The sequence below is a fragment of the Asparagus officinalis genome, chromosome 7, assembly GCF_001876935.1.
Source record: "Asparagus officinalis chromosome 7, Aspof.V1, whole genome shotgun sequence".
NCBI classification, from domain to species: Eukaryota; Viridiplantae; Streptophyta; class Magnoliopsida; order Asparagales; family Asparagaceae; genus Asparagus; species Asparagus officinalis.
Genome location: NC_033800.1, coordinates 128581949 through 128597954, shown reverse-complemented (window position 1 = coordinate 128597954; position 16006 = coordinate 128581949). Strand labels below are relative to the sequence as shown.

At 40.4% G+C, this 16006-nt stretch overlaps 1 protein-coding gene across 1 annotated transcript in view; it reads right to left on the bottom strand.

Moving 5' to 3' along the window:
• The window catches only part of LOC109847750 (glycine-rich RNA-binding protein 3, mitochondrial-like), a 32492-nt gene continuing 21192 nt past the window's right edge, over nucleotides 4707–16006 (bottom strand). Inside the window, exons 2-7 of the mRNA XM_020416983.1 lie at nucleotides 9131–9206; nucleotides 8016–8133; nucleotides 7691–7901; nucleotides 7173–7258; nucleotides 6960–7064; nucleotides 4707–4804 (exon numbers count right to left, since the gene is read on the bottom strand). Coding sequence (XP_020272572.1) covers nucleotides 4707–4804; nucleotides 6960–7064; nucleotides 7173–7258; nucleotides 7691–7901; nucleotides 8016–8133; nucleotides 9131–9206 — 694 coding nt within the window. The remainder of the gene's footprint in view (nucleotides 4805–6959; nucleotides 7065–7172; nucleotides 7259–7690; nucleotides 7902–8015; nucleotides 8134–9130; nucleotides 9207–16006) is intronic.

Genomic DNA, 16006 nt, shown 5'->3' with positions numbered 1-16006 from the left:
TAATCTGCTCCTAAGTGGGGCAGAAATCCCTTAAATCTTGGGGAAAAAACGGTTCCTAGAACTGTTCAGTTCGTGTTTGAACGAGTCAAACACCGAAAATGGCGTTCTGGGCCCGAACTCTACGTTTTAGACATCAAACGCTGAGTTGGGCCTATTTAAGTCTAAAAACGCACAGGTCGTGCAGCGTTGTGAACTTTGAAATGCAGAGTTGGGCTTTGTATGAACTCTGCATTTTGGACCTGGGACGCAGGGTTGGGCTCTGTATGAACTCTACATTTTGAGTCTATGAACTCCGTGTTTTGACTCTGGATTGTAGCCACGACCTCTACGTTTCAAGTTTGGAACGCATCCACGACCTTCGTGTTTTGAATCTCAAATGCGGTCACGACCTCTGCGTTTTGAGTTTAGAACACGGGCATGACCTCTGCGTTTTGAGTTTAGAATGCAGGCATGACCTCTATATTTTGAATCTTAGATGCAGAGGTGAACCTTAGGCGGGCTCGGCGAGCTTTAGGCTAAGTCCAATGTTCACGCGAAGTGTAGTCTCATACACGGAATTTAGAACATAACTTGCTGCGAAGAACAAGTCATAACTTTCAAACCATAAGTAGGAATGGGACGAATTATATATGAAAATTGGCTATCTCAACGAGATGAAGCCGACCAAACCCAACTCCTAGGGTTCGGTTTGCTTCCTCCATTTCACCAAATTCTTTCCGGTTTGAGAGATATCTGTATTTTGATATGAAGAGACCGTCAATTTATAGTCTCTTTTGCTACAGCGTTGCAAATATCGTCACCTTGTAACCTTCGTCTTGGCTCCTTAAAAATATAAGATTCATCAGATTGTAACTCCCGATGTTAATTGTGAAGGCCATTGAATTAGAGCTTTTATTGGTTATTGTGAAAGTCGTCAGATTGTAACATTCTACGTGAAAGTCTTCAAATTGTAGCCTTCTAGAAGCCGTCGAATTGTAACTTCTATTATCGGTGTTTGATGGAAATTAGCTATCTATTATGATTTTTAGACAGTCTACACTCTTGCTTCCATCATTCTCCCGCTTGACATGGTAGACCCATTTGTTACGTAAGGCTTACTTCTGTGTAGGTAGCTGGGTTAACTCCCATGTCTTATTTGAGTGGAGAGAATCCATCTCTTCTTGCATCGCTTGCTCCCACTACTAAGATTCACCAACTTGCATTACCTCCTCATAGCACTCCGATTCACCTCCATCTGTAAAAGTAAATAATCTAGTGGCGAAAGATATTTGGGATTTGGTTTGGGTACCCTCGATGACCTCCTAAGCACCTCGCCCTGGGTAGTAGTCTTTACACCTGGAGTCTCCTCTGTTCTTTGGTCAGAACTGATATTGTCTCTCTCATTTAGAAGTTCCTCCAAATCCATATACTCGGACTCACCTGCATCCTTAGTGCTGCTCCCACTGCTTTAGCTATCATTGGCATTATCCATGTCCTTGTACAACACCTCTTCATAAAATATGAAATCTCTCTCCGTATGATCTTCCTGTTCTTATCATTCCATAAACGATATCCAAACTCATCAATGTCGTATCCAATAAATGTACACTTCTGTGACTTAGCTTCTAGCTTGTCCCTAACATGATCACTGATATGAATATATACCACGCAACCAAAGACTCTCAAGTGAGAGAGATTGACCTTCTTGCCACTCTAAACTTCTTCTAGAATCCTAAAATTCAATGGAACTGATGGCCCATGATTAATGAAATAAGCCATTGTATGCACCGCGTCCGCCCAAAATGTCTTAGGTAGACCTACATATAGTCACATGCTCCTTGCATGCTCTGCCAATGTTCTGTTCATCCTCTTGGCAACACCATTCTGTTGCTGTATCCTTAGAGTGGTTCTCTCTAAACAAATCCCGTTCATTCCACAGAACTTCTTGAACTCCTCCAGCTCATATTCTCCACTATTGTTCCATCTCAGGCACTTTACCTTCAGATCTGTCTTCTTCTCTACTATGACTTTTCACTTCTTGAAGATCCCAAACACCTCTGATTTGTGCTACATGAAGTATACCCACACCTTCCTTGAGTGATCGTCGATAAAGGTGACATAGTATGCCAAACCACCAAGAGAAGACACGCTAACTGGACCCTAAACATCTGTATAAACAAGCTCTAACTTCTGAGCTTTAGGTGGTCTTCCACTCTTCTGAAAGCCGATCCTCTTCTGCTTCTCGTAGATACAATCTTCACAAACACCAAGTTCAACTGAATCGATGTCGGATAGCTTTCCTTGTAAGTATAGAATCTTCATACCCTTCTCGCTCATATGTCTAACCTGTTGTGCCACAGATCTGCACTCTCCTTACCAGCTGCAATTGTGAGAGTGCCACTCGCATGTGAAGTAAGGTAGAGAGTTCTTGTCTTATTGCCGCATTTAACCACCATAGTACCGCTAGAGATCTTCCATGAATCCCTGATAAATATCAAAACATAGCCTTCTGCTTCAAGATGGCTAACTGAAATAAGGTTTCTCTTCAGTTTCGGTACAACTCTAACATTCTTCGGATACTACTTAGAGCCCTTCATCTGAATCACATCGCCTCTTCCAACAATACTGCAAGGCTCGTTGTCCCCCAAATACACTTTTCCAAAGTCCCCTGCTACATAGTTCTGAAGAAGCTTCCTATTAGCAGTGGCGTAGAATGAGGCTCTCGAAATAATAACTAATGAATTGGAATCGCAATCTATAGTAAAGATTAAGGCATCTTGCACAATATGAGCCTCCTGCTCATTTGTATCCTTCTTTTACGCTTTATAGATTAAAGACATATGGCCCTCCTGACCGTAGTTCCAACACTTCCCTTTGATAGGCCTAACCTTCGAGTTCGACCTCTTTTTCTTCGACTTTGACTGATTCCTATTCTGGTTACCCTTATTATGGTTTTGGCCTCTCTGCTAGAGATTTAGGGCTGAACCTGAACCTTCTGAATCGGACGATTTTTTTCTAACCTCCTCGGATAGAATCATACTAACAACCTCTCTTAGCTTCAACTTCTCCTTTCTTGCCGAGTTGCTGATTACAGTCACGCAACCTGCCCAACTATCCGGCAACTGAGATAGTATCAGTAGGCCTGCACTTCATCCTCAAACATGATGTCGACTGAGATGAGTTGATCAACAATCGTGTTTAACTCACTGAGATACAACGTGAAGGAATATCCTTCTACCATCTTGAGATTGAAGATGATGAGATACACCTTGTTTGCTGCTGATGGTTGCTCATACATCTTTGCGAGCTCTTCCATAATCCCCACCGTCGTCTTCTCCTTCAATATCTTGTAGGTGACTGATTTGGTGAATAACAACCGAATCTGCCCTAAAGCCTTTTGATCCAGTATTTCCCACTCCTCATCTAATTCCTCCTTCTTCATTCCATTGGCTTTACCCATCAGCGGACGATAAAGATTCTTTTAGTACAAATAGTCCTCCATCTTCGACTTCCAGTAGGCAAAGTCTGATTTGTAAAATTTCTCAGTCTTCGATTTGCTTTCTTTTGCCATCTCTTACACAAATCTTCTGAACGAAACTCTGATACCAGTTGTTGGGGTTGAACACATGATAAAAAATATAGCAAGTAATAAATCACAGCAAATACAAAATTTGTAGAAAAGAATAAACAAAAGGAGAACACTAGATTTAACGAGGTTCGACAAACGTATCTATGTCCTTAGGAGGCACACCAGAAATTCTTTGATTATTGAAGAAGATACAATGCTCACAATAGGCCTCTCTCTCTCTAAGATATTTGATCTCAAAGTGCTCTCAAAACACTCTTTTTTCATGTACAATTAACCCTAAAATTGTTTAAGGTCATACATATATAATCCAACTCAAACAAATATCCAACCCGAACCAGGAAACCCAAAATACCGCTATCGGTCCACTGATGCTCCTGCATCGGTCTACTGACCAGAACAATATTTTTACAGGGTTACTTCGTGCATGTTATTGGTCAACTGGTGGGCTTCAACCAGTCAACCGACCAAAGCATTTTTCTTGGGTTCGTTTCCTACAGTCGAATCGGTCGAGTAGTTGCTTCTCTTTGGTTGATTAATCGGGAAATTTTCCTACATGTTGATTTGTTCTCAGGTTTTGGTCTACACACAAACCAAAAACCAACATGAAGTTATGATTCAAAATGATGCAAAAATTAGCATGATAGTTGATTTCATCCTTTGAACCATCGATGGTCATGAGACACTAACCATCGATGGTCATGATGCACCATCGATGGTTGAGTCAAGACATTGATTGACTATAAGAAATAATTTGTATTTTTTAAAAATAAAAAATTGAACCATCGATGGTCTATAGTTAACCATCAATGATTGCAACGACCATCAATGGACTATATAGTCAACAATTGCTAAAATTCAGAAACCAGAATTTGCACAACCAATGGACTATACACAACCATTGATGATCATCATCCATCATTGATAATCGTGATCAAGTATCAATAGTTGCCATGGGTTTTGGCAAAATTTTAGATTTAATCTCAATCATTCATCAATCCGTATGATCTCCAAGTTGGACTCTAATTTGGGTATCTCTTTCCTGTTCTATCAAGGTCTATTGAAGAGGAGATAGAGATCATATAAACAATGAAGAGAACGAAGAAAAAGGAGAGATCAATTCTGGGTTTTGTGAGAGTTTTTATTCAAGAATAACCTCTTGAGCCTCGATCAACTTCTTCTCATCACTCTCAATATCAGAGAATTGTTTCAGCGAGAGGAAGTGCCATATGCGTTGAACTGCAATACCACTTCTTCATGGATATTTAACATCAACGTTTTGGCGAGCAATTTATTCCAATAGCTATAAGATCTTTTTAATTGTGTTTTAATTAATTTTGGGTTAGTTTTATATTTCAAACTTGTGAGTTTGACGGCGTACTCAAGCCAGAGTAATTAAAGGTTGGTGTATTTAAGCCAGGTGAATTGAGGGTGGCTAACTAGGGCTAGGTTTCTTATGGTTACTGTGAGGAGTTGGGTATCTCGACTGGTTTCAGATAAATTTCAGAATCCTATTTGTAAAGCCTACTGAATCGAGTTATGATTTAGGACAACTCCAGTCATAGTGAAAAAGACCCTTTGTGAGAAGGAAGTGTGGACGTAGGATTTTGATCTGAACCACTATAAAATCTTGTGTGTTCCTCTGTTGGTTTGCTTTTAGTTTTTCACATATTATTTCCGCTACATATCTAAGTTTAGTCAAAATTTTGTAGCAATCCTATTCATCCCCTCCCCCCCCCATCATATCCTCTTTTCTTCTCCTTTAAAGAACTTTAGAGTATTTTTCCTTCGTCTATGAGAAGCTCTTGCATGGAAAAATCGAGTATTATGATCACCCTCCTAGAGCCATGATACGCATGTTGTGTGTGGTAGAAGCTCGAAACCACACGAACAAGAACGAAATAAATCACAATCAATAAGTCAAACACAATACCACAGCAAGACAAATGAATTTTATGTGGTTCGGCAAGTTTTCTACGTCCACAGGACAAGGAGGGGAGAGTTCTTACTATTAGAAATCAAGAGAATACAAATAGGGTTACAAATCTCACCAAATAAACCCTAAAACAAAGCCTCTAGATCTCTTATAACTCTCCCACAATTGGATGCAGCAATCCCCTCTCAAAGACTGATCAAAACATCCTTACTTAACCCTAATTAATTAGGATTAAGATTATATATCAACTAAGAATGAAACGGGTCAAAAAATCAAACTCAACTGCAGACCCGACTTGTGGTCAACCATAGAACCACATGCGGTCGATGGGATCCAATGATCGAGACTAAAAACCACTACAGGGTTTGGCCGGTCGACCGCAGAACTCATCACGGTCGACTACGAAAACTCCAGAGACTGTTATGAGTCATATGCACGTTTACGGTCGACCGTCGCGTCATCTGCGATCGACCGCAAAACTGCTAGAATGTCTCCTGTTGTTTTTCCTGCGGTCTTCATCATTGTGCCCACCATTTCTTCAATTCTCCACCTCGGCGAATGTTTCCACCAAAACTGAACCGACAAAAAAATATCCAAATGTCCCACTTGTTGTGTCTAGGACGAAGTGAAAATAACCCACTTCAACGGACTCAATCCACAACAAGTTGAGAACCTAAATAAGAGCTCAAACACTCCCCCCATCGAAATCAACGAATCCAACTGGCTGTATAAAACAAGACTGCCTACGTATCCTCTTACCTAAGGAATCAAGCCAAACGTAGTTCACCCAAATGACCTCCAAAGGCCCTTAAAACTAAAGAATGTTCAATAGCTTCAAAAAATGACCAAATTTCACACCTGAAACAACTTTGGTCAACATATCCGTATGTTTGTCCTTCGTGTGGATCTTCTCCAATATGACATCTCCATCATCCAATACGTCATGAACAAAATGGAATTTGACATCAATGTGCTTCGTGTGTGCATGATAAACCTGGTTCTTCACCAAATAGATAGCTGACATACTATCACAATATATCTGAAGGGTCTCCTGTACAATCCCCAAGTCTTCCAACAGTCCACGCAACCACAAAGCCTCCTTAACAGCTTCAATCACCGTCATATACTTTTCCTCTATAGTAGAGAGAGCCACTATAGACTTAAGTGTACATCTCTAATATACCGGTGCTCTTGCCAATGTAAACACATATCCTGAAGTAGACCGAAGCTTGTCAAGATCCCCCGCATAGTCTAAATCCATGTAACTAATACAATCTTGCCCATTCTTCTCACTCTTTCAGAAAATCAATCCAACATCCATGTTGCCTCTAACATACGTTAGAATCTCCTTCACGGCCTCCTAATTATCCTTCCCGGGGTCGTGCATGTACCTCGATACCATGCTCACAGCCTGTGATAAATCTGACCTCGTACACACCATCGCATACATCAAGCTACCCACTGCACTCGCATATGGAACATTCGACATGTAATCTCTATCCTCAATAGAAACAGGTGACATATTAGCTAAAAGCTTGAAGTAGGGAGCCAATGGAGTGCTAACTGCTTTTGCATTACCATCAAAGCTGAATTTCTTTAACATCTTCTGCAAGTAACTCCTCTTTGTAAACTTCAATCTCCCATTCATCTTGTCTCTCTTGATCTCCATACCTAATATCTTCTTTGCTTCTCCAAGATCCTTCATCTCGAACTTGTATGACAGCTCCTCTTTCAACTTTCTAATAGCCGAAGAGTTCCTGGAAGTAATAAGCATATCGTCAACATATAAAAGCAAATATATATGCTCACCATCATGTAGCTTGTGCATGTAAACACATGGCTCATATGGACTCCTCGTGTACCCATGGCCAATCACAAAGGATTCAAATCTCTTGTACCACTGTCACGGTGATTGCTTAAATCCATAAAGAGACTTTCATAGCTTGCACACCAAATCTTCTTTTCCTGCAGCTTTAAATCCTAAGGGTTATGTCATGTAGATATCCTTATCTAAATCTCCATATAGAAAGGCTATCTTCACATCCATCTGGACCAAATCCAAATCTACTTGTGCCACCAATACCAATAAAATCCAAATCGACGAATGCTTCACAATATGTGAAAATACCTTATTGTAATCAATGCCCTCAAGCTGTGCATATCGCTTGGCAACCAATCTGGCTTGGTACCTAATATCCCCAATAGAATATCCCTCCTTCATCGCATATACCCACTTGTACTCAATAGCTTTCTTATCCTTAGGTAGTTTTACAAGTTCCCAAGTGTCATTCTTCTGAAGAGATCGCATTTCCTCTTCCATAACTTCCCTCCACCTTATCGAATCGGGACTAGACTCTGGCTCCCTGAATGTGGATGGAACCATATCATCAATGACCTCTACTGATAATGCATATGCGATCATGATATCATTATATCTAGCTGGCCGACGAATCACCCTTCTAGGTCTATTCGCTGCAATAAACTTCTGAACATGACCCTGCTCCTGAGTCTCACAATCCACTGTATCCTCTATCTTCCCGGCTATCATCCCATCTCCTTCCAGTGTCATCTCTGTAGGAGCCTCAATGGATACAATGCTATCTAGAGTAGGTGGAGTTACATCATTCTCCACCTGTTGCGATATCTCTCAAAATTGGTCTTCCTCCACCTACTAAGGAACTTGAGGCCTTATCATGTACCCCTTATCAAATGTGATATCCCTACTAATAACTATCTTCTTGTCCTGTGGATCCCAAAACTTGAAGCCTTTAACTCCATCTCTAAATCTCACAAAGACTGCCTTCCTCGCCCTCGGATTTAATTTACTATCACTAACATGATAATAAGCAGGACAACCAAATATCCGAAATGAATCATAGTCACTAGATATCGAACCAGACTAACGCTCCAAAGGAGTCTTTCCCTGTATCGTAGTACATGGAAACTTATTAATGAGATGGCTCGCATATACCAATGCCTCGGCCCAAAATGATCTAGGCAATCCACTCTATGTTATCATACATCGTACCTTCTCCAGCAAGGTACGGTTCAATCTCTTAGCCACCCCGTTCTGTTGCAGTGTCTCTCTAACTGTGAAGTGTCACCTAATGTCGTGATCCCAGCAAAACTACAGAAACGGATCACTTTTATACTCTCCACTATTATCTGAACGTAGAGTCTTTACCTTTCTACCTGTCTGCAGCTCCACTTTCTTCTTCCACTCGACAAAAATATCCAGGATCTCATGTTTATGCTTCATAGGGTATACCCAATTTCTTCTAGAATAGTCATTAATGAAAGTAACAAAATAGTTAGCCCCACAAAGTGATGTGTTTTTGGAAGGGCCCCAAACATCTGTGTGAACGTAATCTAATATATCTTGGGTGTTGTGAATAGCGGTGCCGAACTTCACTCTAGTCTTCTTTCCAAGTATACAATGCTCACACAACTCCATCTTGTAGGTCTTAGCACCTTTCAAAAGCCTATGTTTTGCCAATGACTGCAGGGACTTATCACTTGTGTGTCCTGATCTCATGTACCATAAAGTGGTAATGTCCTCCTCTGTAATGATAGAAGCTGTCAGACCCCCTGTAATTGTCTTTCCCTTCAAGTAGTATAGAAAGTTTTACCTGACTTCTCGCATCACCACCATAGAACCCTTCGTGACCTTCTCGGTAGTATTCTCTAAGGTCACCCGATAACCAGCTGCCTCCAAAGTACCAAGAGAAATGATGTTTTTCGTCAACTGCGGAAAGAACCTAACTTTTTTCAACTCCCTCACCACACTGTCATGCATCCTGATCCGAACTGAACCAATACCACCAATAGAGCATACGTGGTCATTACCCATAACCACGACATCCCCTCTTTCCAGCTCCTCAAAGCTGGAGAACCACTCCCTCCTCGAGCAAATATGATATGTGGTTCCTGAATTCAACATCCACTCCGTAGAGTCAGCATAGCAAACCAACGGTAGTACAGGACACAATAACCCAAAGAATCTGAATCTGAATGTTCGCCAACACCTTTTACAACATTCACTTCTGAAGCTTGTACAGCTTTCCCCTTATTCTTCCCGGCTTTTTCCTTCCACTTTGGATAATCAATCTTCTAATGTCCTTATTCTTTATAATACCGACATTGATTTTTACCACAACACTCTTATAGACACCTCTATTCTTTGATTTTGAGCGGTTTACATGGCGGTGGTTTGGACTACGTGAAAGCACCCTAATGCCACTAGGAAAGAACCCTAGAGGGGGGTGAATAGGGTTTATGCTAATCTAATCCAATTTATGCCAACTTAAACTTATTAACAAATATATCGTAGCAAATAAGATATGAACAATATATGTGCAAGGATATACAAGTAACACAAGGGTAAACAATCTAAACTAGGTAGTGGACAATATAAACAATAAGCAATATACAAAGGCAATACAAGATATGAACATAAATATAAGTGCGCCAATGCAATCACAAACAAATGATATGTTCATAGAGTTCGGTTCTTACGACCTATGTCTCCGCTCCTCACCTCAAAGAGATCCTCCACTATCACAACCGGGTTTTCTACGCTCACCTGAATAGCGTTTACACTATACAATATCGGTTTTCAACGCTCACCGATCAACGTTCATAATCACTCACAATGTAACTACACTAACTACCACCTCAAGTATTGGTCTCTAGCCCGTGTCTCCCTCAAGTATTAGGAATTATAACCTCTCTCTAGGTATTACCACCTACTTCACTCCTCTTGGGATGACACCGTCTCTCACCACACACTCCTCTTGGTGTACTAGTGTATTTCAAAGTGAACCTCACAATTTAGACACTCAACAAATGATTGTTCTCTAAACAATGTGAGAACTCAATTTAGCATGACTCAAAGTTACAATCTCTTAAAACCCTAATTACACTATGTATGAAATACTATAAGCTCAAGTGGGTGTGTGTAACAATGACATTTGATAAAACAAAATCAAACTAAACTCAATTTAAATCTAGCTTATGGAAATTATGAACAAAACAATAAATAGCTAGAAATAGAGTTTAGGAAAACTTCTCTAATGATAACAAGAGAGAGGGAGAAAAGTGAATGCTCAAACACCAAAGGATAATATCCTCTTTGCTCTTGTTAAACCCTTTTAAACTTGTATAAACAATTTTCTTAGATAAAAACAGAGCTGGTATGAGGGGGTATATATAGGGAACCCTAAAGATCAAGAAAACCTAGCAAAAGGACCAAAAAACCAAAACAGGAAAAGGCTAAAAAAATTAGCCGTTATAATATTAATCGACTGACGGCTTTCATCAGTCGACTGATTAGCTGACCGTTAGAGGCATTTTCCAGCTCATCAGTCGACTGACGACCTTTATTAGTCGATTAATGGACCATCAGTCGACTGGTCAGTCGACCAAAAAAAACAAAAACTTTTGACAACTACAGGCACTTTCATCAGTCGATTGATAACAAGTATATAACCTGTTTAAAGCAGAAATCTAATTTTTAAACTGATTTTAAAAATAACAAACAAATTCTAAAAAATATAAAACTTTGGAAAATGATTATAGACATAATAATACACATGTTACAAAAACTGGTTTTTAAAAATCACCTCCCAAATGTGAAAACTCTTTATTTTTCAAATATGTTCAAAAACATGAAAACTAAACATACATGTTTTTGACATTTGACTTAACAAACTTTTAAAACTTTGTGAAATGTTTTTATAGACTTGATAAACTATGTATAAAGTGATGTTGAAGTCTATAAACTAATAAAATAATATTTTATCAAAAACACCTATATTTTGATAAAATCAACAAATACGTGTATGTGAATAATATGAGCTTAAAGTATCTAACATACATAATATAAACCTAAGACTAAATTACCCAAGTAATCTTGATCTTCGATGTAGCTCAACTTGGTAAACTTTACGGATGAAGCTTGAGCTTGGATCTTCAACTTGAATTGCATGGCTTCACTCCCCTATTCCGCCAACCTCCATTGGATATGATCGTGAATATTCGATTCCATCCATCCTCTAACATATTGTTTGCTAGAATAGATACAAAACACAAATACTAGACAAATAATATTAAATGTAAATTATTTTGTAAATCATCATTAAAACAAAAGGGCCCAACACTACGGCCTCGAACTGCTAATGCATCTTCCGATGCCTTCTCGGAGGGTTCGCCATCACTCTTCCTCAACTCATAATTCACCAACACTGAGGTCACCTCCTTGTAGCTAACAGTAGTTCTTCCATTGATTATAGTGAGAACGAACATTCCATAATTATACTCGAGCAACGAACACAAAAGTAGCATCGCATTGTCTTCATCCTCAACCATGATGTCCATATTGGCCATATCTGAAAGTAGCTTCGTAAAATTATTTACATACTCCCTAATGGAAACTCCCATCTTTATCTTAAACTGTTAAAACCTCTTCTTCAAGTGAAGCCGATTCTCAATGCTCTTCGTAAGATATTTCTCATTAAGTGTTTCCCACGTTCTCTTCGCCAACATCTCATTCATCATGTCATAAATAAGATCTGGTATCAAGCATGACCGAATAACTTCACAAGCCCTACTATTCATCTTCTTCCAAACCTTATCCTCCATATTAGCGAGTTTCTCTTATAACTCAAGAGTCTCCTCTAAATTTTGTGCATCCAACGCGTCCATCACCTGACACCTCCACAAATAAAAATTGATCTTGCCGTCAAATTTTGAAATATTAATGTTCGTGTTATTGATGTTCAGACTCTGTATCGCCTTCTTAAGAGACAAATCTAATGTGCTTGCTTCTCCCATGTTGTCGATCTAACTCTTAAAATAGGAATTCTTTACCGAATCCTTTGAACAAGCCTCAAGCCAAACCTGAAGCTCTTATACCACTTGTTGTGTGCGTCGGAAGCTCGAAACCACACGAACAAGAATAAGATAAATCACAATCAATAAGCCAAACTTAATACAATAATAAGACAAACAAATTTTACGTGGTTCGGTAAGTTGCCTACGTCCACGAGGCAAGGAGGGGGAGTTCTTACTATTAAAAATTAAGAGAATACAAATAGGATTACAAATCTCACCAAATAAAGCCTAAAACAAAGCCTCTAGATCTTTTACACCTCTCCCACAATTGGATGCAGCAATCCCCTCTCAAAAATTATTCAAAACGTCCTTGCTTAACCCTAATTAATTAGGATTAAGATTAGATATTAACTCAGAATGAAACGAGTCAGAAAACCAAACTCAACTGCAGACTGGACTCGTGGTCTACCGCAGAACCACGCACGGTTGACCGGATCTAACAACCGAGACTAAAAACCCCTACAGGGTTTGGCCGGTCGACTGCAAAACACATCACGGTCGACCGTGAAAAATCTAGAGATTTTTCTCAGTTGTGTGCATGTTTACGGTTAACTGCCGCATCTTCCGCGGTCGACCGCGAAACTGCCAGAATGTCTCCTGGTTTTTTTCCTACGGTCTTCGTTGCTATACTCGCCATTTCTTCAACGCACAAGTGTTGTTTCCATAGTATCTTCTCTTTTTCTAAAAGAGAATTTATTTCCATGACCAAAGCATCTTCATGAGCAACTAAATTATCCCTTTCCATGCTTATTTGGATCTCCCGTAATCATTTCTAAAGGCACTTTTGTTGGGGATTCGAAACAATTAATCGAATCCTTGCCCTTCCGGACCTTGTGTTAAAATTAGGAAAGTTGGAAATTCACCACAAATAAAGATCTGACATTGTAAAAGAGTAAAGGAGATGAACACGCAGATTTAATGAGGTTCGGCAACGTGCCTACGTCCTCGGGAGCCACACCACACAATTTCTTTATTAATTAAAGAAGAAACCTCGGGAGCCACACCACACAATTTCTTTATTAATTAAAGAAGAAATACAAGCTCTCAAACTAGGGTTTAATCTCTCTGAGATTCTACACAATTTCTTTATTAATTAAAGAAGAAATACAAGCTCTCAAACTAGGGTTTAATCTCTCTGAGATTCTCTCTCTTTTTGTACTCAAAAACTCTCTTTTTCGTGCTCTTACAAACCCTAAAAATCGTTTGAAGGTATATATAGAGTCCTGGTAGAAACAGAATCCAAAACAGTTTACGAAACTGGCTGACTGCGTCGCGATCGACCGTGACAGTCGACCGCTCAGGTATCCTGGTCGACCACGGTGGTCGACCGAACCAAAACCCAAGACCAAAACCAATTACAGAGACTTGTACGGTCGACCGCCACGGTCGACCACCTTCGAATCCAGCTCCTCTTGAGCCCCTGTGCCTGTTCGCGGTCGACCGCAGAAGACTCGCGGTCGACCGTGGATCTGTCTACCTGTTTTCTTTGTTATTTTGATTCCAACTCTTATCTCAACTTTGGGTCTATACTTTAGACTAATAATCTCCGACTTGGAGACCAAAGTCCCTGTAGTGAGTTCACCCGGACTCTCCCCTTCTTCGCATGTATCTTTCCCTCGCGGAAAATTCTTTCTTCAATCAACAATATCCCAACGATCTCGCCGATCCTCGTAGTGTGGCTCCGCCTTCGTCTTCTACTTGTGAAGGCCAACTGAAGTTGCGCATAACTCTAGTTTCTCATTGGTGACTGTCTTCGTCAACATGTCCGCCGGATTTTGACTCTCCAAAATCTTTATAAAATGTAACTTTTTGTCTTTAACTAGCGTGCGTATAAAATGGTATTTTACATTGATATGCTTTATTCTGGTATGATATATTGGGTTCTTGGCAAGATGTATAGCGCTCTGGATATCACAATAAAGAACTTCTCTCCCTTGCTTCAGATCCAACTCTTCCAAACACATGTTCAACCAGATCATCTCCTTACTTGCTTCAGTCACCATGACATACTCAGCCTCGGTTGTAGACAAAGTCATAATCTTCTGTAGACGTGAGACCCAGCTCACTGCTGTCGACGCTAAAGTATAAACATACCCCGTGGTGCTTCACCTCGTATCATGATCATCGGCAAAGTCCGCATTCACGTATCCCTACAGCATCAACTCCTTCCTCCTGAAACATAGTGGCTTTTTTTTTGTTCCCCTCAAGTACCGCAACATTCACTTCACGGCCTCCCAATGCTGCTTCCCTGGATTGCTTGCAAACCTGCTCACAACTTTCACTGCATTGGCGATGTCCGGCCTCGTGCAAACCATCGCGTACATGAGACTCCCAATGACCGAAGAATATGGCACCTTGCTCATATGCTCTGTATCTGCATCTGTCTTAGGCGATTGCTCCTCAGATAACTTGAACTGACTTCCAAAGGGCGTGCTAACAACTTTAGCATCCTGTATATTGAACCTCTGAAGTACCTTCTCAATGTATTCTGCTTGGCTCAATCTCAATATCCCTTCAGCTTCATCCCTACTGATTCGTATCCCTAGAATCTGCTTTACTGCACCCAGATCCTTTATTACAAATTCCTTTGCTAGCTGCTTCTTCAAACTAATTATATCTTCTAAATACGGTCCTGCTACCAATATGTCATCAACATATAATAACAAGATAATGAAGCTGGACTCAAACCTTTTGAAATAACAGCAATGATCTGAATTGCATCTTCTGTAGCTATTGTTTTGCATGAAATTATCAAACTTCTTATACCACTGTCTCAGAGCCTGTTCAAGCCATATAAGCTCTTCTTGAGCTTGCGCACTATCTCTTCCTTTCCTTCTTCAATGAAGCCAACAGGCCGCTGTTCGCGGGAAAAATCGTTGCTTTCTTCATTGATATCATTGCCATCTTAGTTAACAACTTTATGCGTTACAAAGATCCGGTCTTTTTATAAGATCCGGTTACAATGAAAATCAAAATACAAAAAAAGAAAGATTACAATTTATTTCCTTTTATGTCGAACGAATCGCGAGCTCCTGTTTTGCGGTCACTCGCTTTGTGTGGGTTCTTTGCCTGCGCCGGGGTTATTTGCCGTGGACCACCGCGTGATCTCGATCCGGTCGGATCTACACGATATGACGGGTATTATCTCACGAAGGAAATAATAGCCGGGTGGGGTACTAATTCACCAAGGAAATAGTAGCCCAAGTGTCGAAATCGACCAAGCGAATTCGAGACTCTTCTCGGGATCTAAGAACCAAGCTTAGATCCGGAGGAAAATCGTGTAGATCTCAGATCCGGTCCCTCTCGAACACTTGCCTTGTTTGGCGTGGATGATCGCCGAGAACCGGATCTCAAAGTCCAAGTCTTCAATCTTCTAAAGCTCCAATCTTTTTTAGATCTCAGATTCCAATCCGGCAGAGCTTCGACCCTCCCAAAATCCAACCTCTGAAATGAACAATGCCTTGGCCTATTTATAGGCACTCAGAACTGTGCATTTGCACAGTTCTGAGCCTAGCCACCTGTGGGTGGCTCGGCTCTTGGCCGAGCCACCCACAGGTGGCTCGGCCTTGGCCGAGCCACCTGCAGGTGGCTCGGCTTTGGCCGAGCCACCTGCA